General features: G+C 38.2%; 1 protein-coding gene and 1 long non-coding RNA gene across 2 annotated transcripts in view; both read right to left on the reverse strand.

Moving 5' to 3' along the window:
• Positions 1-19,395, reverse strand: part of LOC141515262 (sodium-coupled monocarboxylate transporter 1-like) — a 44,574-nt gene extending 25,179 nt beyond the window's left edge. Inside the window, exons 1-4 of the mRNA XM_074226687.1 lie at positions 19,045-19,395; positions 10,104-10,169; positions 5,840-5,891; positions 99-166 (exon numbers count right to left, since the gene is read on the reverse strand). Coding sequence (XP_074082788.1) covers positions 99-166; positions 5,840-5,891; positions 10,104-10,169; positions 19,045-19,395 — 537 coding nt within the window. The remainder of the gene's footprint in view (positions 1-98; positions 167-5,839; positions 5,892-10,103; positions 10,170-19,044) is intronic.
• A 184-nt stretch (positions 19,396-19,579) lies between these two features.
• Positions 19,580-23,359, reverse strand: LOC141511781 (uncharacterized). Its single transcript, XR_012475402.1, has 3 exons — positions 23,310-23,359; positions 22,437-22,638; positions 19,580-20,404 (listed from the first exon to the last, which is right to left on the reverse strand). It is a non-coding gene; the product is annotated as an uncharacterized LOC141511781 (long non-coding RNA).
• Between the last annotated feature and the right edge of the window lie 1,892 nt (positions 23,360-25,251).

Here is a 25,251-nt window from a genome sequence, read left to right on the forward strand (position 1 = left end):
TTTTGTTTTCATTAAAGAAATATGGACAATCCATTAAAGGAAGAGTGCCTGGCTACTGGAAATTTAAATTGTGCAAAGCCAACAAGAAATGAACATACCATTGTACAGTAGAAAGTACAGACCACCCCAGTGGCAACAACTGCACCCCACAGATCGAATCCAGTGACTGCAAACACAGGAAAAACAAATAAATGCATCCTCATGAAATGGCATGATGCCATAGCCTCCTGAAAGTTACATTCTAAACTTCAGAAAGTTTTGTCATAAAACCAACATAGCCACAGTACAGCGAGTATTCAATTTGAGTCTAAGAATCGAGTCTAAATGCTGTGTGAGCTTGGGCAAAGCTATATCTCTCCGAGTCTCCGTTTTCTTTTTTGAAAGGTTTGGATTAGAGGGCAGCTAGGTGGTGCAGTGGATAGAGCACCAGCCCTGGAGTCAGGAGGAACCCGAGTTCAAATCTGACCTCAGACACTGAATAATTGCCTAGTGGTGTGACCTTGTTCAAGTCACTTAACCCCATTGCCTTAAAAAAAAAAGGTTTGGATTAGGTGAGCTCCCAGATCAAAGAATTTAGAGCCGGACAGGTCCTGAGAGATCATCTGCCGCAAGATCCACATTCTATAGAGAAAGAAAATGAATCTCTACATGATTAACTCCAGGTCACATAATTTAAACTCATTCCACAATACCATACTTCTAAAGTCTCACCAAACACTAAATCCTGTGATTCTGCTTGTGAGGCAGATTGGGCATAACAGATATCTCCTTCTAGTCACTTCTCTAATACCTTTACCTAACTCAAAATTCTATGATTTTGCTTGTGAGACAGATTGATTTTAATAGATATCATCTTCTGACTCCTTCTCTAACACCTCACCCAACTAAATTCTATGATTCTTCTTGTGAGACAGATTGACTTTAACAGATAGCATCTTCTACTTCTCTAATAACCTAACTCCAAATTCACCCATCATTAAATCCTACTTGTGAGAGAGATACCATCTTCTAATTACTCCTCTAATACCTCATCCAACAATATATCCTATGATTCAGCTTGTGAGGCAGATTGGGTTTAACAGATAGCCTCTTCTAATTACTTCTCTAATACCTTCCAGTTCAAAACAATCTAGTTTTGGGGCAGCTAGGTGGCACAGTGGATAGAGCACTGGCCCTGGAGTCAGGAGGACCTGAGTTCAAATCTGGCCTCGGACACTTAATAATTACCTAGCTGTGTGGCCTTGGGCAAGTCACTTAACCTACCATTTGCCTTGCAAAAACTTAAAAAAAATTTTTTTAAATAAAAAAAAATCTAATTTAGTTATGTCATCTGCACAATGAAAGAACTGAGGCAAAAGTGTTCTGAGGTCCTTTTTTGTTCTGTTATCCTGTGGCTTTATGATTCTAACATATGGATAGACAGGAGACATAAACCATAGTAGAGTTTTAGAGGTCACTGGGACTTTAGACTATAGAGAAGGCTGAAGTCAAATGTCATGACTGAAGAAATGAATGGATTTTCCCATAGTCACTCAGCTAGTAAGATTATCGGATAACATTTAAACCCAGTTCTTCCTGATTCCCAGTGCAGCATTCTGTCTTTTACACAGCGTTGAATCTTGAGGATATATAGAGAGGATAAGAATAAGCCTGAAAGAAGAGAATGAATGAAACACATTTCCTTTTCCTATAAACAAAGAGGTCAGTGTCAATGGTGTAATGTCAGATAAAAGATGTTTAGAAAGGATAGAAATTAGGAAAGTGTGTTCTCTCTCCTTCCATTACTTAACAAAGGCATCATGAATGGACTTGGGTTACAGAAGTGCTGAGAATAATGAATGCCCTTTTAGCAAACCAGGATTGGAGGGGGATTAGAGAAGTCTGGCAATAAAAATAATAACAATCATAAAAATGAGCAGTTTGTATATAATACTTTAAAGCAACAAAAACACTTAACATATGTTATTTCATTAGGAGATAAGTGCTATTATTATTTCCATATTACAGATGAGGAAACTGAGGCAGACTGAAGATAAGTGACTTGCCCAGGATCACAGGACTAGAAAGTATCTAACATAGAATCTGGTGTTCCTGACTCTGGATCTAGACTTCTCCCCCATCTGAGACACCTAACTGCTAAAGGGTCACAGTTAAATGATTGGAAAAATGTTATCACCGAGTTGATGTCTGAGGACCAATGACGAAAGGAACAGTTATAAGTAATAATAATAATAATAATAATAATAATAATAATAATAATAATAATTGTAGCTGACATTTTTACACAACTACAAAGTTTGTAAAACACTTTACTTAAAACATTTCATTTGAGTCATAAATTCCCAGTGAGTATAAGTACTATAAGAATTATTAGGGGTGGCTAGGTGGCACAATGGATAGAGCACTGGCCCTGGAGTCAGGAGTACCTGAGTTTAAATTTGGCCTCAGACACTTAATAATGACCTAGCTGTGTAGCCTTGGGCAAGCCACTTAACTCCATTTGCCTTGCAAAAATCTAATAATTAAAAATTAAAAATTAAAAAAAAGAATTATTATCCTCATTTTGTTGTTGTTTCAGTCATTTTCATCCCTGTGACCCTATTTAGGATTTTCTTGCAAAAATATTGCAGTGGTTTGCCATTTCCTTTTCCAGATCATTTTACAGATGAGGAAATTGAGTCAAATAGGGTGACATGACTTGCTCAGGGTAACATAGCCAATTTTTAAGGCGTCTTTTTGACTCCAGATCCGGTGTACTATCCACTTTGCTACCTAGGTGCCCCTTCCCCTTTTACAGATGAGACTTAGGGGAATTGTACATGATCTCACTAACAGGAAGCCACTAGTAGAAGCTAGTAGGAAGGAACATATACCCACTTTTGTGGCTGAAATCCTCACACCAACCCCCCTTTCTTCAAGGCAGTATGGGCATGGAAGGAGCATTGGATTTAGAAAAAGACAGCCTGGGTTAATAAGAGCACCTATCTCCCAGGATTTCTGAGATCAAATGGGATATTATGTGTTTATAACATAGAGGAGGTGCTTCCTCCTCTCCTTCATGATTTAATTTAATTCCATGCAGAGACTAAGACACTTTTAAGAATAAAAAATCAGGTATTTTAATGAATGAAAACTAATGTTCCTAGATTTTCATTTCCTAAATGAAGATTAAAATTTAATTTCTTTAAAACAGAAGCAAATAAGGTAATTTATAAAAATTGCTTCTAATTACTAATAGATCCATTCATGAAATGTGAAATAAGCCAATGTCATTCTGTGACAATGTTGGTGTTAAAAGAATCCTGAGCTTTCTAAATAGAATAGTGGATATCAGAGACACAATCTTATGATGAGTCCAAAGTGCATCTCATGCTATCTGATAACTAGCATTATTATTATTATATATGTGTGCATATATATGGCAAAAATCAATAAAGTTCAAGTCCAAAGTATGATTCTAAGAGTTTATCAGCACTGTGGGATAAACATTAGCATGTCTATTATTAAGATAAGCACAGAGATTATGGACTGCCCCACTAAGGAGTGAGGAGCAAAATGCTGATGCCCTTATTTTCAGATTGGTCTCCTGAATTTCATGCTGATCTTCCAAACGTAAAGTCCAGGCCCTTTTACTCCAGTTTTAAATCTTTGATGAGATAACAAAAGATGCCATCTTCTTTAATCTCATTTCTATTAAAGGTTTAAGACAAGTCATCCTCCAATTAGAAGAAATTAAAACCACTTAGTCATAATGAAAAAATGTTCCAAATCATTATTGATTAGAGAAATGCAAATTAAAACATCTCTGAGGTACCACCTCACACCTATCAGATTGGCTATGATGACAAAAAAATGGGAAATGATTAATGTTGGAGAGGATGAGGAAAGCTGTGAACAGATTAAGCTATTCTGGAGTGTTAGATGGAACTATACTCAAAGAGCAATAAAATTGATCATAGCCTTTGATTCAGTAATACCAATACTAGGTCTATATCCCAAAGAAATCATAAAAAATAAGAAAGTCTTACATGTTCAAAAATATTTAAAGCAGCTCTTTTTGTACTGGCAAATTAGAAATTAAAGGAGTGCTCATCAATTGGGGAATGACTAAACAAGTTATGGTATATGAATGTTACAGAGTACTATTGTTCTAAAAGAAATCATGATTTGTGGAGCATTAGAGATGCAAGGAAAGAAATGCTGGAACGGATGTTGAGTGAAGTGAGCAGAACCAAAAGAACACTGTACACATTAACAACAATATTGTGAGATGATCTGCTATGATGGATGATGCAATTCTTCTCAGCAGTTCAGAAATCAAGGACAACCCTGAGAGACCTGTTATGGACAATCCTATCCACATTCAAAGATAAAAATGAATGAAGAACAATGCTTACCATGTTTATTTTTTTAAAAGCTCTTTTGTGTTTTTCCTTTCTTTCTCATGGTTTTTCCTTCCCCCTTAGTTCAATTCCTCTTTCATAATATGACTAATATATAAATGTTAAACACAGATTTACATTTACAACTTTTGCCAGACTGTTCACCACCATGGGGAGGGAAAAGAGGGTGATAGAAAAATGTGGAACTCATAAATTTGCAAATGGATGACTGCTGAAAAGCTACTATTGTATGAAATTGGAAAAATAAAATAATATTTCAATTTGAGACTGCCATGATCCTTTTCTTTCCCAAATAAATTGCTCCCAGACTGAGTGCGATGACACACATTCGTTTATAATCCCAGGTGCCCTCATAACTGGGAGACTGAGACTAACAAATCTCTTCAGTTTGAGAGTTCTAAATATTAGTGGGCTTAGCAAATCAGCTTCAATATAATGAATTGGGAGGGGACACCAAGTTACCTAAGGAGTAATCAATGAACTCAGTCAGAACAGAAATGAAGCAGGTCAAAATGACAATCCTGTGTCAAAGTGATTGAATCCATGACATAGAAAGTTCTGGAATTGGGTCATTGTAGCGATAAATGAATAAATAAAACACAGGGAAGAAAATAGATGGAAGTTGAGTGGGACATATGGACAACCAAGACAGATTTTAAAAATAATATGTATAACTTGCTTCTTAGCCTTTTTGCTCAAAAAAAGTGAACATACACTTTTTATAAAAAAAAAAAAATGTCATGCCCAGTCTCTTGCTACTTACTAGCTGTGGGGCCATGGCAAGTCTTTAACCACCAACTGCCTTGCCAAAAAAAAACTCAAAACATAAAAAAGTATTATGAATCTATTTCAAATTACCAGCTACCTTGGGGTAGGGGGAGAAAAGGTGGGAAGGAGAAAACTTTGCAAAAATGAACACTGTAAACTATCATAATCTCTGGAAAAAGAAATTAATTAAAAATAAAAAGTATTAGGAAATGGAGATTTCTGATTTCCTATGAAATTTAACACCTCTTCAAGCTCAAAGACTCTCAGATTCTATAAGGTTTGGTTCCCACATAAAGATAGTTACCTTATTCTTGTGTAAGGGAAAGAAACTTTTCCTGTTTCTCTCTTATGAAATTTGTGAACTGGAAAGAAAAGACTGGATATGGGGAGGGGGAGCATCAAAGGAATTGAGTTCAAATTCTGACCGAGCCACTTATTATCTCTGAGACTTTGGTCAATTTACTTAACCTCTCTGGGTTTCAGTTTCCTTAATTGTAAAATGAGGAGTTGATTTAGCTGACTTCTAAGATCTCTTGTATCTAAGAGCCTTTGATCCAGTGATCAAAAAGCTCATCTACATCAAATCTCCTCATTCCCCCAAAGATTCATCCAAAGATAAGCACAAATACTACTGTTCACTGTTTAAAAATTACCTTAAAACAATTTACCTTGATTCAAAGCGAGAGCCGGGGCATAAATAACAATTCCAGTGTACAGAATCTAGAAAAGGGAAACCAGAATATGAAAACTGAAATAATACAGCTTAACAGTATATTAATTTTATTATTAAAGTCTTTATTGTTCAACTTCATTGATAACTCTTTCTATTATTTAACTATATTTCGTGAATGGGGAAAATATGTCCATTCCTCCTTGTGCCCTCCAACATACCTGGATCTGTCTTCAGAACAAATGGGCTTATTGTACAAACCCAGTAATAAATTTTCATGCTTTGATGACTGTATATCGAATCAACTTTACAAATAAAATGTATGGTCATCAATAACTGATTAATGAATAAACACTGAAATTCCTTTTATCCAAACATTTTTACTTGCTCCTCCTGGGTGGTCTTGACTTCTCCCATCAGCTTCACAAAGAGCTTTCAGAATTCCCGTTTCCCTCTTCCCTCCATTTGGGTCAGAACCCATTGGGAGGAACCTGTCCCCTGCAGCGTTTCAACCTTATTTATGGCTGACTATCAGTTATTTTTCCACTCTCTGACCGTTTCTTTCTATTATATTTTAGAACTTTTAGCTATTAATAAAAATAATAATGATGCCTAGAATCTAAATAGTACTTTCAAGTTTACAAAACACTTTATGCATATTAACTCATATTTATACTTACAGTGGATAGTGTCCAGCAATTGGATCAAATGAACTGTTGCCAGTTCTGAACATTTCACCTTTGCTATCGAATTATTGCTAATATTTATGTACACATCTTTCAACTCCTATTAGACTATAAGCTTCATTAGGGGAGGGACCAAACTGTATTCTTAGAATTTTAAATACAGTCTTTAATGCATTTAAGGCCTCAAGAAATATTTGTTGAACAGTTCAGGAATCTCCAAGGATGATCACACCCAGACCATTCATTTTTTAATTCTAGGCATACAACAAAGACAATGAAAAACTGGAGTCAGTGAGAATTTGGAAGACGCTGAAGAGGTCATTAGTGGATGACAAAGGGCCAGAGAATATTTAGCCTTGAGAAGAAATCTCGCTCCTGGACTGAGGGTCATAGAGACGGGGATAGTGAAATTCAAGTATTTGAAGGGTTCTCATGAAAAAGGGGGGGGGGGGTTGAACTTGGTCATCTTGCAACCAGAGAACTGATTTAGGGCAAAAAATTCAAAGTGTCAGAGGCAGAATTGTCTAATCCTTGGAGCTGTCCAACAGTGGGACAAACTTTCAAAGAAAGGAGCTCTCCATTGAAGGAGATCTTCACATGGAAGCTGGACAAGCATAGAATTACAGACATAGAGCTGAATAGGATCTGCTTCATTTTGACCTCATTTTACACATGAGAAAACTGAGCTCCTGAGAGGGATGTGTCCCAAAGTAACAGGTTAACAATTATCAAAGGTGGGACTGGAACTCAGGTCTTCTCATCTGTCCCACCCTGCCTCCTGGACATGAAGTAAAGAGAAAGCCTATTCAGCTAGGGGATGGATTTAATGACCCCTGAGATACCTTCCAGCTTTGGCATTCTGCCCTTCCAATTTCCTACCTGCCTTAATCACTAAATGGTCAGATGCCTCAGTTAGGGAGATTTCCCACTCTGTGAAACATAGCTTTTATTTCTCTTTTGGAACTACCATCTAATAACTTGGAATCTAATAACTTGACATCATCATTATTATTAATATTTAATTGCAAGAGGCATTGGGATTAAGTCATAGCTAGCTAGGGTGGATTCGAACTTAGGTCCTCCTGACTCCAGAGTCAGTACTCTATCTACTGCACCATGTAACTGCCCTTGACTCTTCTTTAAAATAAAATTGCAATTCCGTGTGTGTGTGTGTGTGTGTGTGTGTGTAACAGAGAAAGCCATAAGTATGTTTGAGAATTTTCTTTGGGGGAAATTAGAGCCCCTCATTCCTAATCAATCATTTTTATGAACATTTCAAAGAATGGCTTAAGGAAGGGCCATATTGTCAGGGCCCGTTGGAATCATTAACTGCATATTTTAGCTATAAACTTCGCTCAGCAACTCAAGTCAAGTAGCATGACCAGTTTCCTTTTGCTCCCTTTATATTCTTCTCCTACTTCCTAGAGAATTGGAATACAAGTTTGACCCAGATATCATTCAAGCCACCATGGCAAAGGTCTACATGGCTTTCAAATGTGAAAATGAAAAAGAAAAGCCTTTTCCCATTGGTTCACTCTTCAAAGACTGACTAAACCCTTATCCATAATGGAAGGAGTGTTGAACCTGATGAGTCAGCGAGGCCCTTTGCCACATCAGTAACCCCAAACACTTCAGGTAACAATTAGTATCCCCAGCTTCACAGTGACCTACTTTCCCAAGTGTTTGACTATAGGTTGAGCCAACTTCCCTGGTACATTCCTAAATTGTTTTTTTGGAAATGCTTGGCTTTGAAGGGAAGCTCACCAATGTGTGATTTTTTAATGCCCTCTCAAATTAAATACTAGTTTTCAGTTGAGTAAGCATGTGTATTTCTTTTATTAAAGACAATAACTTTTTTGGAAAGCTACCATTTGATGCATGCACCTCTTTTTCAGTCTCTCATCATGGAGAAAATGATGAACTTTTGTAAAAGATCCATTGTTGTTTTTTACTTGCTCTTTCTGACACTTGATTCTCACCAGATTATCCCAATGAATAGAAAAGGGAATCAAGACCTGAATCCAGAGCCCTTCTCAGTTTCCCAGTAGCTATATGACCCTGGGCAAGTCATGTCCCCCTACTGTATAACCCAGTGTCCTCATCTCTAAAATGGACATATTAACCATAAATATACAGGACCTAAATAATAGAAGTGAAAGAACAACAGAAAGGATATTGGATGACTAATATGGAAATATATTTTATTTATATAGTAGGGACTCTACTTATATATCAGGGAAGGGGAAAGGGAGAAAAGGAGGGAGAAAATTTAGAACTCAAAATTTTTAAAAATGAATATCAAAAATTAGCTTTAAATGGAACTAGAAAAAATTAAATATTTTTTTAAAAATCAAGAATGTTGAGTTTGGGCATCAGGGATCTGGATTCAAATCTGGATTCACAACTTTGCCATTTTATTTTTCATTGTTACCATTTTGTTTTCATTTCAAATTCATTTAACTCCTCCAAACTTCAGTTTCCTTTCCTCAAATGCAAATTAAGGTAGCTGAACAAGAAGACTTATAAGATACCTTTCCAGCTTTAAAGCCATAATCCTATGATCTTATAGTGTCAAGAACTGAGTTCTAGACCAGGGGTCAGGAGAATGTAGGTTCAAATCTTGCCTCTCTCATTTACCAGCTGTATGGCTTTATGAAGTTACTATTCCTCTTCAGGCCTCAGTTTCCTCATCTGTCAAAATGAGGGCGTATAACTCCATAACCTCTAAGGTCTCCAGCGGTTCCAAATCTAGATTGATATGAATCTAGCGGTCAGAGTTGTATCTGGTTCTATAGTGGTGACTGCTGTTCCCATGGTGGGAGTCTGCATGTATTAGACATTATAAGTCAAATCCTTTGTGTATTCACTACTTAGCTGAACCCCACAGGAGTGCATTGAGGAAAATGCTTTGCAATCTTTCAAGAATTACAGATGGGGAGTCATCAGTAATTCTTGAGCATTTCCAGCAAACTCCTCAAATATCTTTGCCATATGAATTAAGTTATTAGTATCATTTTTTTTAATTTAAGAAATTGGGCCAGGTATATTTTTCAATTTAAGAAATTACCCCAAATAAGTGACAGGTCTACATATTAATCTAAATAATTCAGTTTGGGAATAATTTTCATTGTGATAACAATAATAATTATCATTATAAATAGCATTTATATAGTGCTTTAAGATTTACCACATATTTTACAAATACAATCTCATTTTCTTCTTGTACAAACCCTAGGAGGTAGATGCTTTTATCATCCTGAAGAAACTGAGGCACAGAGAAGTTATATGAATTGCCTAGTATTACAAAGTTAGTAAATAGCTAGTAAGTACGATTTGAACTTGGAACATTTTCTGAACTCACAAAATCTCTGTTTTCAATTCTCTGCTCTGACAGGAGTATCCTTATCCTCGCTCCTCTTTCTAACCTGCTCCCTCTTTTTCCGTTTTCCTTTTCACTTTCAACTTTTGTAGGTCCATTCAGAAGCTCCTTAATGAAAGACATCCACTTTCCATAGATATTTTAATAAAACACATTACATTGCAAAAGTATAAAAAGGACATTGGAGAACTACTTACTGTTTGAACAATGAATAGAATGGTTCCACAGAGGCGAATATACTTATTAAAACGAAGCTCTAAATACTTAAAAAAAAGAAGAAGGTAAAATAGGTTAGTAGGCATGACCAATTTTTCCCATTCTAGAAGAGTATCTATCATAGATTTAGGGTTGCAAGAAAGTCATATAGTCCAAAATCCTGCATAAAAGCCCAGCTTCTTCTTGGAACCCCACCACTATCACCACCACCAATGAACAAATTCTTCTCAGCGTTCTGGAGACATCAGAAGACTCAAAATAATCTAGGGATCCTGAGACCTGATAATGGAACACATTCCCATAGACGATTCAGTTTAACCCTAGAATATGAGACAGTGGGAATGGGGTAGGGGTCAAAGTTAGAGGAACTAAGTTAACTGGAACACCGTTACTTCTTTTTGTGTGTGTGCCTGTATGAATTGGCAAGTTCAACTTAAGAATACTGCTTAACCTAAAAAGAGACAAATACTTCATCACTTTCTGTCATCTATGTTATTTCTCCATCCTCAGGAAGATAGAGGGTGAGCTGATAATAAAAAAGACTTCTTTCCCTGAAGTGGAGATTCCTCAAGATGCCCCTAAGGAGCTTCTACCTGCAGAAGATTTCTCTCCATTTGGGAGCTTTGTTACAGTACTTTTGGAGGCAGTCCCTTCGCAGGATCCTCTCTCTACAACCAAGTCCCACTTATAAGGGACAGACTGATCTCTTGAGAGCCATCTCTGATGGATGTCTGAGAAGGAGGAAAAAACAGGGACATAGACAAAAATAAAAATTGTTTTCTCCTCCCCATAACCTGTGACATAGATACTTCCCCATTTTGCAGATGAGGAAACTGAGGTTTAGGCAAGTTAACTGTTCTGTCCACAGTTGTACCATCAATAGGTATCAGAACTTTCCAGGGTTTGAATCCTGGTTGTCACATCTGCACTATTTTTTCTACTAGGTCACACTATCTTTCCTGTAGCCTTGAACTCTGAAAATAGATAGCTAAGTATATTTCCCAAAATGACTTTTAGGGCTAGTGTTGACTAAAGGAAGACAAATCATTACAGAGAGCGATGAATCCCATACTTCCAAAGTGGAGTCTGGAATATTTACATTCCCAACTAAGCAATCAGTTTTTGTTATTGTTCAGTCATGTCTGACTCTTCCTGGCCCCATTTGGGGTTTTCTCAGCAGAGATACTGGAATAGTTTGCTATTTCCTTCCCCAGCTCATTTCGACAGATGAGGAAACTGAGATAAACAGGGTAAAGTGACTTACTCAGAGAAGTACACATAATAAATGTCTGATGCCATATTTGATCTCAGTTCTTCCTGATTCCAGGGCTGGTACTCTATCCACTATACTACCCAGCTGCCCCAATGTTTTAGTCCATATGAAAAGAAAGTCAGAGAGAAATACTTCAGTCTAGAAATTCTTTTTTTTTATTTTTATTTTTATTTTTTAGGTTTTTGCAAGGCAATGGGGTTAAGTGGCTTGCCCAAGGCCACACAGCTAGGTAATTATTAAGTGTCTGAGGCTGGATTTGAACTCAGGTCCTCCTGACTCCAGGGCCAGTGCTCTATCCACTTCACCACCTAGCCGCCCCAGTCTAGAAATTCTTAATCTGGGATTTATGAACTTTTAAAAAATTTGATAACTAGATTTCAATAATAATCCTATATATCTTATTCATGTACAAAAATTATTCATAAGCCTCATCAACCATCCAAAGGAATTGATGACAAAAAAGTGATTAGGAATTCCTCATTTAGAGCAGCTAGTTGGCACAGTGGATAGAGCACTGGCCCTAGAATCAGGAGAAGCTGAGTTCAAATCTAGCTTCAGAGACTAGCACTTACTGACTGTGTGACCCTGGACAAGTCACTTAATCCCCATTACATCATACAAAAAAATGTAGAAAGAAAGTAAGAACTCTTTTCCTGACTTCCTTCACAGTCTCTCTATTATAAACATGCTCCTAAAATTTCCTTTTCTCTCCTACCTTTGACCAATATCTCTTTGCTTGAAAGGTTACTCTCCCTTTTCTCATTTATATTTCCACTATATTTTTCACTCTGTTTCACTGAAATATTATATTTCACTCTATTTTCCTATAGAATGTAAGCCTTGTGGGCATTTTGCCCATATTTTCCTAGTCTTTCTACCAAATGGAACACATCCCCTCACTCATGAGAAGCTAGGTGACACAGTAGATAGAACACTGGCCTTGGAATCAGGAAGACCCCTCTTCCTGAGTTCAAATCTGGTCTAGATATATGATCCTAAGTCATTTAAGCCTGATCGTCATAGTTCCTCATCTATACAATGAACTGAAGAAGGAAATGGCAAACCACTCCTGTATCCTTGGCAAGAAAAATCCACACAATGGAATCACAAAGAGTTGGGCATAATTGAAACAATTAAACAACCACAAACAAAAAGATGCTTTGTCCTACAACATGGGAAACAGCCAAGATGCAACCCAAAGCAACATCTAGAATAGTTGACTCTACTCTACAGCTGATTTCTTTAAAATGATAGTCTTCAATTCAATTCATTCAAACAAGTGTTTAAAATATAAGAGATAACAGTGAGAGAGAGCAGGCTGGTACAGAAAAATTTGGGATCAATTCCTACTTCTCAAGCAGTGTGATCCCGGATAATTCACTTTACCTTATTTCCCCAGAAAACCATCTAAAACAGCAGTTCTCAAATAGATCCCTTCAGGGAGCCTATAGGGTTAAAATGATTTTCCCAGTAATACTAAGATTTTAAATTTCCAATATAGTAAATATCAATAGAACTAACTCACAACAACAAAAGCTATTAGAGGGAGAAAGGGATTCATTAATAATTTTTAAGAGAATGAGGGAGTGCTAAGACCAAAAAACTTGGGGAGTGCTGCTGTGACAAAGGTTCTCCACCTGGGGACTATGAACTTGGTAGGGTTTGTTTTGCTTCAAAATTTGGATAAGTACATTTCATTATAATTGGTTTCCTTAACCTTGTGTGTTTTTAATGCATTTAGAAGCATTATTTTGAGAAGGATCTATCAAGTTCATCAGACTTCAAAAGGGATCCATGAGAAAGGAAGAAAAGGGCTGGGGGGGGAAAGGAGAGATTGACAGAGAGGAGAGACAGAGAAAGGGAGAAAGATAGAAAGAGGAAAGAGAGGCGAGGAGGAGAAAGAGAAGAAAGAAAGAAAAAGAAAGTAAGCAAGGGACATAGAGGGGGAGAGGAAGAGAGAAAGGGGGAGAAGAGAAAGGGAAAAGAGAGAGAGGGAAGAAGAAAGGGGGGTTCTAATAGTATAAGACAGTGATAGGCATGGAGGGAATTGGTTTTCTTTTCTTTTTTTTTGCAAACCAATAAAATCAGATAGTGAGCCCCTCCCCTCCCCACAGGAAAAAAAAAACCAATTGTTCATAGTATTTCCCTGAGTGGTAGAGATACACAGATAAAAAACAAAAAATAGTCTATGCTTTTAAGAGGCTTACATGCTATAGGAAAATAAAGTGTAATATAATATTTCAGTGAAGTAGAGTGAAAAATATAGCAAAAATATAAATGAAATAATTGGCACTGTAAAAAGAGCTCTGTATTTGGAATATGAGATACTGAGTTTGAATCTAGAAGCTTGGGCAAGTAATTTCCCCGCTCTTGGTCTCAGTTTCCTCATCTGTAAAATGTGAAAGTTGAATAAAATGGTTTCTAGGATCCCTCCCCCCTCTGAATAACAAGATAATGACAGATAATTTGGTGACAAGTGAGGTAAGGGGAAAGAATGACTGCTAGTAAATGGGAAGATTAGGAAAGGTTTCCAGGAAAAGACTTACACCTAAGTTGAGTCATGAAGGGGAGGTAGTGTGCAAACGTGGCCTGGTTAAAGAGAAACCACCAAAAGAGTCCATCTCCCTCATTTTATAGAGAGGCAAACAGTTCTAGAAAGGGTAAGTCCCATAGGTAACAAGTAGCAGGATCAGAATTTGAACTCAGGGCCTTGGACTCAAATTCAGTCCTTTCCACTGTATCTCATGGAAATTCAACACACCTCATGATGAAACTGCTATCAGTTTTGTCAACTGAAGCAAACTGTTGGTCTAAGGAGAAACTGCTGACCCTTGGTTGTTATGCTGTATGAAATAGAACACTATCTGTTGAGTTTCAAAGTATTAATTAACAGATGAGGAAGGGCCAGGGAGGAGGTGAAGAAAAACAGAAGGCATCTCTCCTTCCACAAATTCAAGACTGAACTTTCCGTGCTCAAGTTTCAAAGGCCCTTCACCTTCATGTCTCCCCCCTCCTTTTTTTTTTTAAATTTAAATCCATCTTGATTAAGCATCAACCCTGTGCCATGTCAACAGATTCTTCAGTTCTTAAGAGTATGCAGAGCACTCCCTGAACCAGGCCTTGGGAGAGAGAGACAAAATTTAGAGAAAAGACAATCTGGCCTCCCCAAAGCTCGCAGTTCGATGCAAATGTATGACCCAGACTAGCCAGAATCTATGACTTCCAGGACCCCAGTATCTTTCACACTACCTCCCCTTCGTGACTCAACTTAGGTGCAAGTCTTTTCCTGGAAACCTTTCCTAATCTTCCCATTTACTAGCAGTCATTCTTTCCCCTTACCTCACCTGTCACCAAGTTATCTGTCATTATCTTGTTATTCAGAGCTGGGATGGGAGTGGGGATCCTAGAAACCATTTTATCCAACTTCCATGTGGGAGTCCAGCCTGTGTCAAACAGCTTAGAGACCCTGGCTCCCAACACTTCCACATTTTACAGATGGGGAAACTGAGACCAAAAGAGGGGAAATTACAGCATATTGTATGTGCTTGTTGTATGTGCTTGTTGCTATGTGACAGAAGAGCCACATATACACACACATACACACACACGCACACACGCACACACATATACACAAAGAGGTGTAGTGGATAGAGAAATAGAACTAGGAAAACCGCAATTTTCACTTCTGACACATCCGAGACTGGGTGTGGAACCCTGGAGAACTCTCTAAGGCTACAAGACATAGAGAAGGCACTCACCTGCATTGGGAGAGGCAGTTTTTTATTGTAATGAAATCACAAATTCAGTCCTTACTCATCTTCTCTGTCTCTCTGTCTCTCCTTCCCTCCCTCTCTGTTTCCTCTGCCCCCATCCTCTCTGTCTTTCTCCTCTCTGTCTCTCTTTCTCTGTCTCCCTCTTTCTGTCTTTCTCCCTCTCTTTCTCCCTGTCTGACACTCTTTCTCTGTGTGTTTCTGTTTGTTTCTGTCTGTCTGTTTCTCTCTTCCTCTCTTTGCCTGTCCCTGTTTCCTTTTCTTCCCCCACTCTATGTTTATAAAGATATACACATGAGTCTCTCTCTATATATAGTATATCTATGTCAAGATCCATCTATGTATATTTGAATATATAAATATATAAATTAAATCATAAATAAACTAAATATGCTTATTATATTTGTCCATTATAACTTTTTTCTATTGTATTTGTGACCCTGAGGTCATTTATCTGTCCACTAAACCACTGTATCACACATGTGTATGCATATATGTTTGAATGTATGACATGCTTTTAAAAAATATCTTAGCAGGGCGGCTAGGTGGTGCAGTGGATAAAGCACTGGCCCTGGAGTCAGGAGTACCTGGGTTCAAATTTGGTCTCAGACACTTAATAATGACCTAGCTGTGTGGCCTTGGGCAAGCCACTTAACCCCATTTGCCTTGCAAAAAAAAAAGTATCTTAGAGAAAAATGCCAGGATCTTGAACAAGTTAATCTTATAATTATTTCTGTCCCTAACATAAATATGCATATACCTATGGGTATATATATATATATATATATATATATATATATATATATATATCTTTGATATAAATCTCTATTACATACAAACATGTGTGTACACACATATGCAGACATGTAATTCTATTAGTATGCAGAACTCCTAGTGTGGATGATCCCTTCCTCAAAGCCGATCAGTCACTATCATGAATAAGTCTTAATCAGTTGTCCTGCACTGAAAGGTTGAGTTACTTGCCTTTAGTCACAAAGAAGCAAAACTTGAATCCTTGACAACTAGGTGGTGCAGTAGATAGAGCACCAGCCCTGGAGTCAGGCGGACCTGAGTTCAAATCCAGCATTAAACACTTAATAATTACTTAGCTGTATGACCTTAGGCAAGTCATTTAACCCTATTGCCCTGCAAAACAAAACAAAACAAAACAAAGCTTGAACCCAGGTCTTCCTGACTCCAAGGTTACTCCTCTAACCTCAGGCTAGATAGAGCAAGCCTTGTTTCTTCTAAGTGGGTATGAGAGAAGAGCAGGGCATAATTAAGCTTACTCTGCACAGATGGAAAAAGAAAGAAGAGGTAGTATTGATTGCCAAGACTGGGACTGGAATCAGTATTTTATGGATCTTACTTGGAAACCAAGTCAGGAACTATCCTTAGGTCAAAGGTCAGCTCTTGTGGTTGTTTGTTTTTTTTGTAACATCTAACTAATTTGGGCTAGTGATTTTTGTAGCCCCCACTCCAATCTGGATATGGGAACCCTAATGCAGAGGTTCAAATTTCAGGAGGAAGGTGTACTTAAAAAAAATTATTAAAAAAATTAAAATGAATTGGAAATCTTTCCACCCTTCTCAATGAGCCAACAAGGTTGAAAGGAGAAGGTTGATTAAATAAGTAGGTTCTTGTGACTTTGTAGAGCTCCCAAGAAATATTCCAGGAAAGGAGATAGGATTTCATAAATGGAGAGGAAATATGTTACAGTAGAAAGAGCTCTGGATTTGGAATCAGAGGACTTACCAGTTAATACTTACTAACTAACATGCATCTGTGTTTAGCATAATTATACATATATGGTCTAAGATGGATTGCTCTCTGTCAGGGGGAGGGGGAGGGAGAAAAAAGTAAAACTCGAAACCTTGCAAACAATGATTGCTGATATATTTTAATATGATTCAAGCTTCACTGCAAAGTTTTACAGGTGCTTTGGGCCCTTAGGCATCATGTTTGATTACATTGGCCCAGAACACTGAGGGTTTAAGGCTTTAGAATGCTCCAGCCAGTACATATCAGAGGCAGGTCTTAGATTCTTCCTGGATCGCTAGTCACTAGATCAAGCTGCTATGTTAATTAGATGGAGTACTGACTACCTAGGTATTCAACCGGAAAAAATAAGGAAGCCAACATATAGGAATGATGTTAAGTTTTAAAATAGAAGCAAATGTGTTTGTAGCCACAAATACCTAGACAAATTGGACATTAACAGATTAGAAAGAATTTAGAGTGCTATAGAAGGTAATATTGATTAAGTTTTCCTTTTTAGTGGTAAATTTAAAATTAAAATTTCTTTTATGCTTCTCCTTCCTATCCCATGGTTTTCTTTCTTTTAATAATTCCTACGTCCTAATTCCTCATACACAAAATGACTAATACTTAAAGGTGTTAAAAGTACACACACATACATATACACACACACACACACATATATATAAATATATATATATATATATATGCATAGTTTTTGCAAGGCAATGGAGTTAAATGACTTGCCCAAGGCCACACAGCTAGATAATTATTAAATGTCTGTGGTTGAATTTGAGCTCAGGTCCTCCTGACTCCAGGGCTGGTGCTGTATCCACTGCACCACTTAGCCACCCCAAAAGTATACATTTTTTAAAAAAGTGTTTGTTGACCTTAGAGAAGTCATTTATCTTTTTCTGGGACCCCATGGAAGGGGAGGCTTGGATCAGATGAATCCTGATGAATCTTCTATCCAGTGTGCCACCCAAAAAAGTATATGTACATATATACATACATACATACATACATACATACATACATATATATATGGGTTTTTGCAAGGCAATGGGGTTAAGTGACTTGCCCAAGGTCACACAGCTAGGTCATTATTAAGTGTCTGAGGCCCCATTTAAACTCAGGTCCTCCTGACTCCAGGGCTGGTGTTGTATCCACTGCACCACTTAGCCACCCCAAAAGTATACATTTTTTAAAAAGTGTTTGTTGACCTTAGAGAAGTCATTTATCTTTTTCTGGGACCCCATGGAAGGGGAGGCTTGGATCAGATGAATCCTGATGAATCTTCTATCCAGTGTGCCACCCAAAAAAGTGTATGTACATATATACATACATACATATATATACATACATATATACATACATATATATACATATATATATATATGGTTTTTTGCAAGGCAATGGGGTTAAGTGACTTGCCCAAGGCCACACAGCTAGGTCATTATTAAGTGTCTGAGGCCCCATTTAAACTCAGGTCCTCCTGACTCCAGGGCTGGTGTTGTATCCACTGCACCACTTAGCCACCCCAAAAGTATACATTTTTTAAAAAGTGTTTGTTGACCTTAGAGAAGTCATTTATCTTTTTCTGGGACCCCATGGAAGGGGAGGCTTGGATCAGATGAATCCTGATGAATCTTCTATCCAGTGTGCCACCCAAAAAAGTATATGTACATATATACATACATACATATATATACATACATACATATATATATATATGGTTTTTTGCAAGGCAATGGGGTTAAGTGACTTGCCCAAGGCCACACAGCTGGTTAATTATTAAGTGTCTGAGGTCAGATTTCAACTCAGGTACTCCTGACTCCAAGGCCGCTGCGCTATCTGCCCCCCAAAAAGTATATATTTTTTAAAAAGATTGTTGAAAACTCATCCCATGTGGTTGGAAAATTAAATAATATTTTACTAATCCTAATAAAAATATTTAATAAAGACAAAACTTGTGTGACCTTAGGGAAGTCTCTTTCCGGGCCCCCAGGGCAGGGGGATGTGGACCAGAAGACTCCGGGGGTCTCCTCCAGCTCTTCCCAAGCTCGGCGTCCCAAACGCCACCCTGGCAGGGGAGATCAAGCGCCCGGAGGGGCCCCTCACCTCATAGGTGCTGGTGATGCCCAGCTTGTAGAAGACCGGCAGGAAGACCTCGGCGCTGAGCAGGACCACCAAGGCGTAGGTGATGGCAAAGACGCAGAAGACGGCCCCGTAGCGGTAGACCTCGGAGGGGGTGCCCAGGACGGTGACGGCCGACATGAAGCTGGCCGTGAGGGACAGCGCCACGGGCACGGCCGTCATCCTGCGGCCACCCATCAGAAAGTCCTTGGAGGTCTGCTGGCCGCCCCCCGCGAAGGCGTAGTACACGCCGATCGCGGCGGAGATGAGCAGCATCCCCGCGAACACCAGGTAGTCCGCCACGGCGAAGGTGCCAATGTCCCGCGGCGCGCCCATGGCGAGCCGCCCGCCGCGCACCCGGGCAGCCGCTGCCCGCCTTCCTGGGGGGGTGCTGGAGGCTAGCCGAAGGCTCCTGGGGCTGGGGTCCCCCTCCTGCGGCCCCCGGGGGGACCAGGCGCCCGGAGAGCGCGGGGAGCCGCCGCGGGAGCTGTCCACGCTGAAGCCGGCTCCGGGCGCTGGACACTGGCCGGGGCGGCCCCGGTCCGCGAGGCTGGAAGGGGACTGGCGGGGAAGGTGAGGCGCCTTCACACCTTGGCCGGCGAATGCCAGGCAGAGACCGTTTTGGCCACCCCGTTGGGAAGGGCAGATGCAAATGCAGGGAGGGAGAGGCCGGAGGAGGGTGTGGGGCGAAGACTACCTCCTCGGCTCCTTTCCTTCCCGGAAGGTTAAACCAAGGAGTTTTTCTTTTCACAAACAAGTTTCACTGTACACATTAACGACAAGACCGTGAGTTGGCCAGCCTTGATGGACGGAGCCCCTCTCAGCGGCTCAGAGAGCCGGGCCACCCCTGGGACACCCGCTGTGACCGACCCTATCCATAGCCACCCGAAGGAAAACAAAGGGCACAATCTGAATGAACATCGCGTTCACCTGGTGTGGACAAGCTACAAAATAGGCAAACCAACAAACAAGCAGCGACAGAATCTGGATCAACACTATGTTCACTTTTTTTAAAAAAATGCCTTTTATATTTTTCCTTCCAATCCCATGATTGTCTTTCTTTCCCCTCAGTCCCAATCCCTCACACACAAAATGACTAATACTTAAACGTGTTAAACCCAAATGGACAGGTACAACGTTCACTAGACTGTTCGCAGTTGGAAGAAAGTGGTGTGACTTATAGACATGCATGTGGATGAATATTGAAAAACCTTCATGGCAAGTCATCGGAAAAATAAAATATCGATCAGGAGTCCCTGGGTTCACATCCAGTCTCAGACACTTCATAATGACCCAGCTGTGTGGCCGTGGGCAAGCCACTTAACCCCGTTTGCCTTGCAAACACCTAAAAAACAAAACAAAACAAAATAAAATATCGATATGGGTGGGTGTGGGAAAATAATAGAAGGTAGCTCTTCAGATTTCTAAATGACAGAAGGAACACTTTTGCCTGTTATTGACTACAGATAAAGGTATGGTCTTGGTAAATAGAGACTGTGCCAAAATCCATAAATGAATATAGAGACACATGAAGACAATGCAGATCACAAAGAAGATAGGCAAACTCCTGGTAACATTCAAGATTCAGTGTTGCAATGATTTAGGTGACAAGTATTTCTAAGATATGATTAAGCCACAAGCCTCATTGAATAGGATTACCACATAGTAGGTTTTGAGAGAAATTATTATTAATAACCAATTACCAATTAAAATGAAAATCAATTAATAACCAACGATTGGGGGAATTCCCAAATTCCCTCATCTTTCCTATAGTCCTCATAAAAGTCACAAACCTCATTTAATATGATTGCCAGATAGTAGATTTTGAGAAAAAAATGAATATTAATAATCAGTGATTGGGGGTGTTCCAGAATTCCCTCATTTTTGTCTAGTTCTTTTGGGGGGGGGGGGGTGCAAGGCAATGAGGACTCAGTGACTTGCCCAAGGTCACACAGTTAGGCAATTGTGAAGTGTCTGAGGTCGAATCTGAACTCAGGTCCTCCTGACTCCAGGGCCAGTGCTCTATCCACTGCACTACCTAGCTTCCCTTTCTGTAGTTCTTACAAAAGCCACAAGCCTCATTTAATAGGATTGCCACATAGTAGGTTTTAAGAGAAATGATTATTAATAACCATTGATAGGGGGAGTTCCAGAATTCCCCCATTTTTTCCATAGTCCTCATAAAATTCAAAAAAAACCTCTTTTAATATGATCGTCAGATAGTAGAATTTGAGAGAAATGATTTTTAATAACCAATTAATTGCCAACTTATGTAATAATAAATTAATATAATTAAAATAATAGCCAATTAATAACCAATGACTGAGGGAGTTCTAGAATTCTCCCATTTTTTCAATAGTCCTCATAAAATCCAAAAAAACCTCTTTTAATATGATCGTCAGATAGTAGAATTTGAGAGAAATGATTTTAAATAACAAATTAATTGCTAACTAACATAATTATCAATTAATATAATTAAAATAATAACCAATTAATAACAAACAACTGAGGGAGTTTCAGAATTCTCCCATTTTTTTCTATAGTCTTCAAAAAAATCACAAGCTTCATTTAAAATGATTGCTAGATACTAGATTTTGGGAGAAATGATTATTAATAATCAGTGATGGGAGAGTTCCAGAATTCCCTCATTTTTTTCTATAGTCCTATTTCAAAGTTCAGTCTCTTGAAGGACGTTGAATGAACTCTTCTCACTCTTGTCCAGATCCCTCCCAGTCTTACCAGGAATCTCTAATCTAACATGAATTCCACTCAGATAAGCTTGGGTGGCAATAGATCCTTCCATCTAGATTGTCTCATTCTGGGAATGTTCTGGATACAAGAATAGTCTCTTTTCCAAGGGTGATATAATGTCACTCTCAGTCTCTCACAGGAGTGAGCTCACTTCTCTTTGTAAAGTCTACTTCTCATTAATTGTTATCCAATCAGAGCTGATTGCCACCCTCAGGAGTACTCCCTTCCAAGGGCATATGAGCCCTGCCCCACTGCCATTATTTTCTTTGGCATTCCAGAGCTCCACTGACCTTTTTTTTTTAACCAAAATGCTGACATTATTAATAAAATGATCATTTAAAAATAATAATTAAATTATTATTTATTATTAAATTATTATTAAGTTAAAATAATTAATAAAATTAATTACCCAGAAGTTATGTCTTTTGAATGCCACAGTCTTCATGAAAGAGACTTGTTTGGGGGCAGCTAGGTGTCGCAGTGGATAGAGCAACGGCCCTGGACTCAGGAGGAAATGAGTTCAAATCTGACCTCAGACACTTAATAATTACCTGGCTGTATGACCTTGGGTAAGTCACTTAACCCTGTTGCCTTTCAAAAAGGAAATAAAAGAGACTTGTTCTTACCTTCTGAAATAGGCAATTCTTTGAGATTAGTATTTTTCATAACCTCTTTGGATCTCAATTTTCTATTCTGGAGAAGAAGGTGGCAAGGATAGGCCAGGTAACAGTAGCAAGGCAGCTCAGAGTTCACATCCTCCCTTTAATATTCACTAACTATTTGACGTTGGGTAGGTCACTTCATTTCTATCTGTCTCAGACTTCTCATCTGTAAGAGGGAGTTGTTTTGAGTATAAAACAAGAAAAGTTTTGTAAAATACATTGCAAGCTTTGATGCCTTAGATAAATTCTGGTTATTACCATTATTTCTCTGATATCTTTTTGCTCCAAGATTGTTTGATTGCCCCCTTCTTTATTTGGCATATACAATACACAGTTTCGTATTTTAACCATTTCTTCTTTTTTTTTTATTTAAAGCAGTGGGATTAATTGACTTGCCCAAGGTCATACAGCTAGGCAATTAAATGTCTGAGGTCACATTTGAATTTAGGTCCTCCTGATTCCAGGGCTGGTGCTCCATCCACTGTGCCACCTAGCTGCCCCTTAACCATTTCTTCTTGAAGGTACTAAACTAATTTGTTTCTTAAAGACTACCATTGCCATCATGTATTTAGTTACATAGTTCAGCATGTGTAAATACTCAGATTATATAAAGCTATATATTATATTACACATAGTTATGTATAGAATACATAAATATATATATATGTTATATATGTTTATGACTAAGAATTCTTTTAATGTAGAAATAATAGTCTTCTGGAGGAAAATAAAATCCAAGTATTTCAATCATTTAACCAAAGACATGATTTATAATTATGTCTCACACTTTATAAGAACTAGTCTGGTGAGTTCAGTGCAGGCTGTTTCCGTACTTACCATGAGAATTAAGTAACCTTCTCAGGATGTACCTTTGAAGTCAATACTCCAGGGTTTAACAAAATAGAGAAATGCTGTTTAAACAACTGAATACTTTCCCATTGGTTCCTATACTTTAAAAGAGAACTCTGGATCATGAACGTACAAGATGTCCCTCTCGTCCCTCCTGTAGGATTGCTTAACCTGTTTCTAGTAATGAGAAATCTCTCAGTGTTAGTAGAGACTTAAGAGGATCACTCGTTGAAAGCTTTTATTCTTCCCCACTTCCATTTCCCCATTCCTTCCTGTCATATTCCATTCATAATATGGACAAAATAAATATTTAGCACCAGAGAGAGTGAAAATGTTGTACAGAGTCAGGGAGACTTGAGTTCTAATACCACCTCTAACATACAGAAGTTGTGCAAGCTAGGCGAATCAGTTGACTCAATTTCTTTATTTGTATAATGAGGGTAATAATAATAATAATAAGAGGCAGTGGAGAGAGTACCATCCTGGAGTTAGGAAGGTTTGAATTCAAATTTGACTTCTGACACTTACTAGATTTGTGACCTTGGGCAGATAATTTAACTCTTGTGTGACTCTGTTTTCTCAATAACAAAATGGGGATGACAAGAGTACACAGGGTTGTTGTGAAGATCAAATGAGTTAATAACTATAAAGCTCTCAGCACTGTGCATGATATACAGTAGGTGCTTAATGAATGTGTATTGTCTTCCACTTTTACTCCCATATTTATCTCTTTTGGCATGTTGTAAGGATCCAGTAATACAATGCGTGCAAAATTCTTTGTGTACCTTAAAATCCTATATAAATGGATGATAGTGATTTCATTTGGCATGAGGAAATTCTAGATGAGAAAATTTTCTCTACCAATGCAATATGGCACTTTCTCTTCAATTTATGCTCTTAGAGAAGCATGGAAAGAATTACACGAACTGACAATGACAAAGGGAACAGAACCAAGAGAGCATTGTACATATTAACAACAATATTGTGAATTCATCAATTATGATGGATGCAGCTCCTCTGGGTTGTTCAGAGAGCTAGGACAAGTCTGGAAGACCTGCTGTGAACAATGCCATCCACACCCAGAGAAAAATAAAACAAGACAAACAAACAAAACCCCCCCCAGAATCTGAATGGATCTCTGTTCACTTTTTAAATACTTCTCTTATTTTTTCCTTTCTATCCCATTTTTTCCCTTTAGTCCTAATTCCTCATGCACAAAATGACTTAATATGTAAGCATGTTAAATACAAAGGTACATGTACAAATTTTCAGACTGTTCACCGCTGAGGAGAGGGTGGTAGAAAAATGTGACTTATAAATATGCAAGTGGATGCATGTTGAAAAACTTTCATAATCTGTAATTGGAAAAATAAAAGAAAATATCAATTAAAAATTAAGTCCTATTGATTAAAAACAAATTACGTTCTTACAGAGTAACCTTGAGCACCTACAGGTTAAATAACTTGGTCAAAGTCACACAGCCAGAATGTGGCAGGTGAGGGACTTGCACCCAGGTCCAGGTCTTCCTGGCTATGAATGTCAGTCATTATTATTATTATTATTATTAATGAGGTAGCTATCTATATAGTCTTTTGCTTTTATTTCAAGGCAGTGCAATGGAAAGAGAACTGATTTAAAGTCAAAGGACCTGTGTTCAAATTCTGTCTCTGCTATTTACTGGCTTTGTGAACTTGACAAATTATTTAACTTCCCTGGGCCTGAAATTCCTGAGTTATAAGATTAGAGGGCTTGGCCTAAATGGCCTAGAAGGTTCTTGTGTTAGGAATCTGTGACCAAAGTCACTTTCTTCTCCTAAATGTGGTCATTGTCTCATTTTTTTTCTTATTCATTTCTCTGCCATGCTTCTAGTTTTCACAAACTTCCATCATAGATAGATTAATTTTTTTAGGTTTATTTTGCAAGGCAATGG

This window comes from Macrotis lagotis, chromosome 2 (assembly GCF_037893015.1).
Source record: "Macrotis lagotis isolate mMagLag1 chromosome 2, bilby.v1.9.chrom.fasta, whole genome shotgun sequence".
Taxonomy (NCBI): domain Eukaryota; kingdom Metazoa; phylum Chordata; class Mammalia; order Peramelemorphia; family Peramelidae; genus Macrotis; species Macrotis lagotis.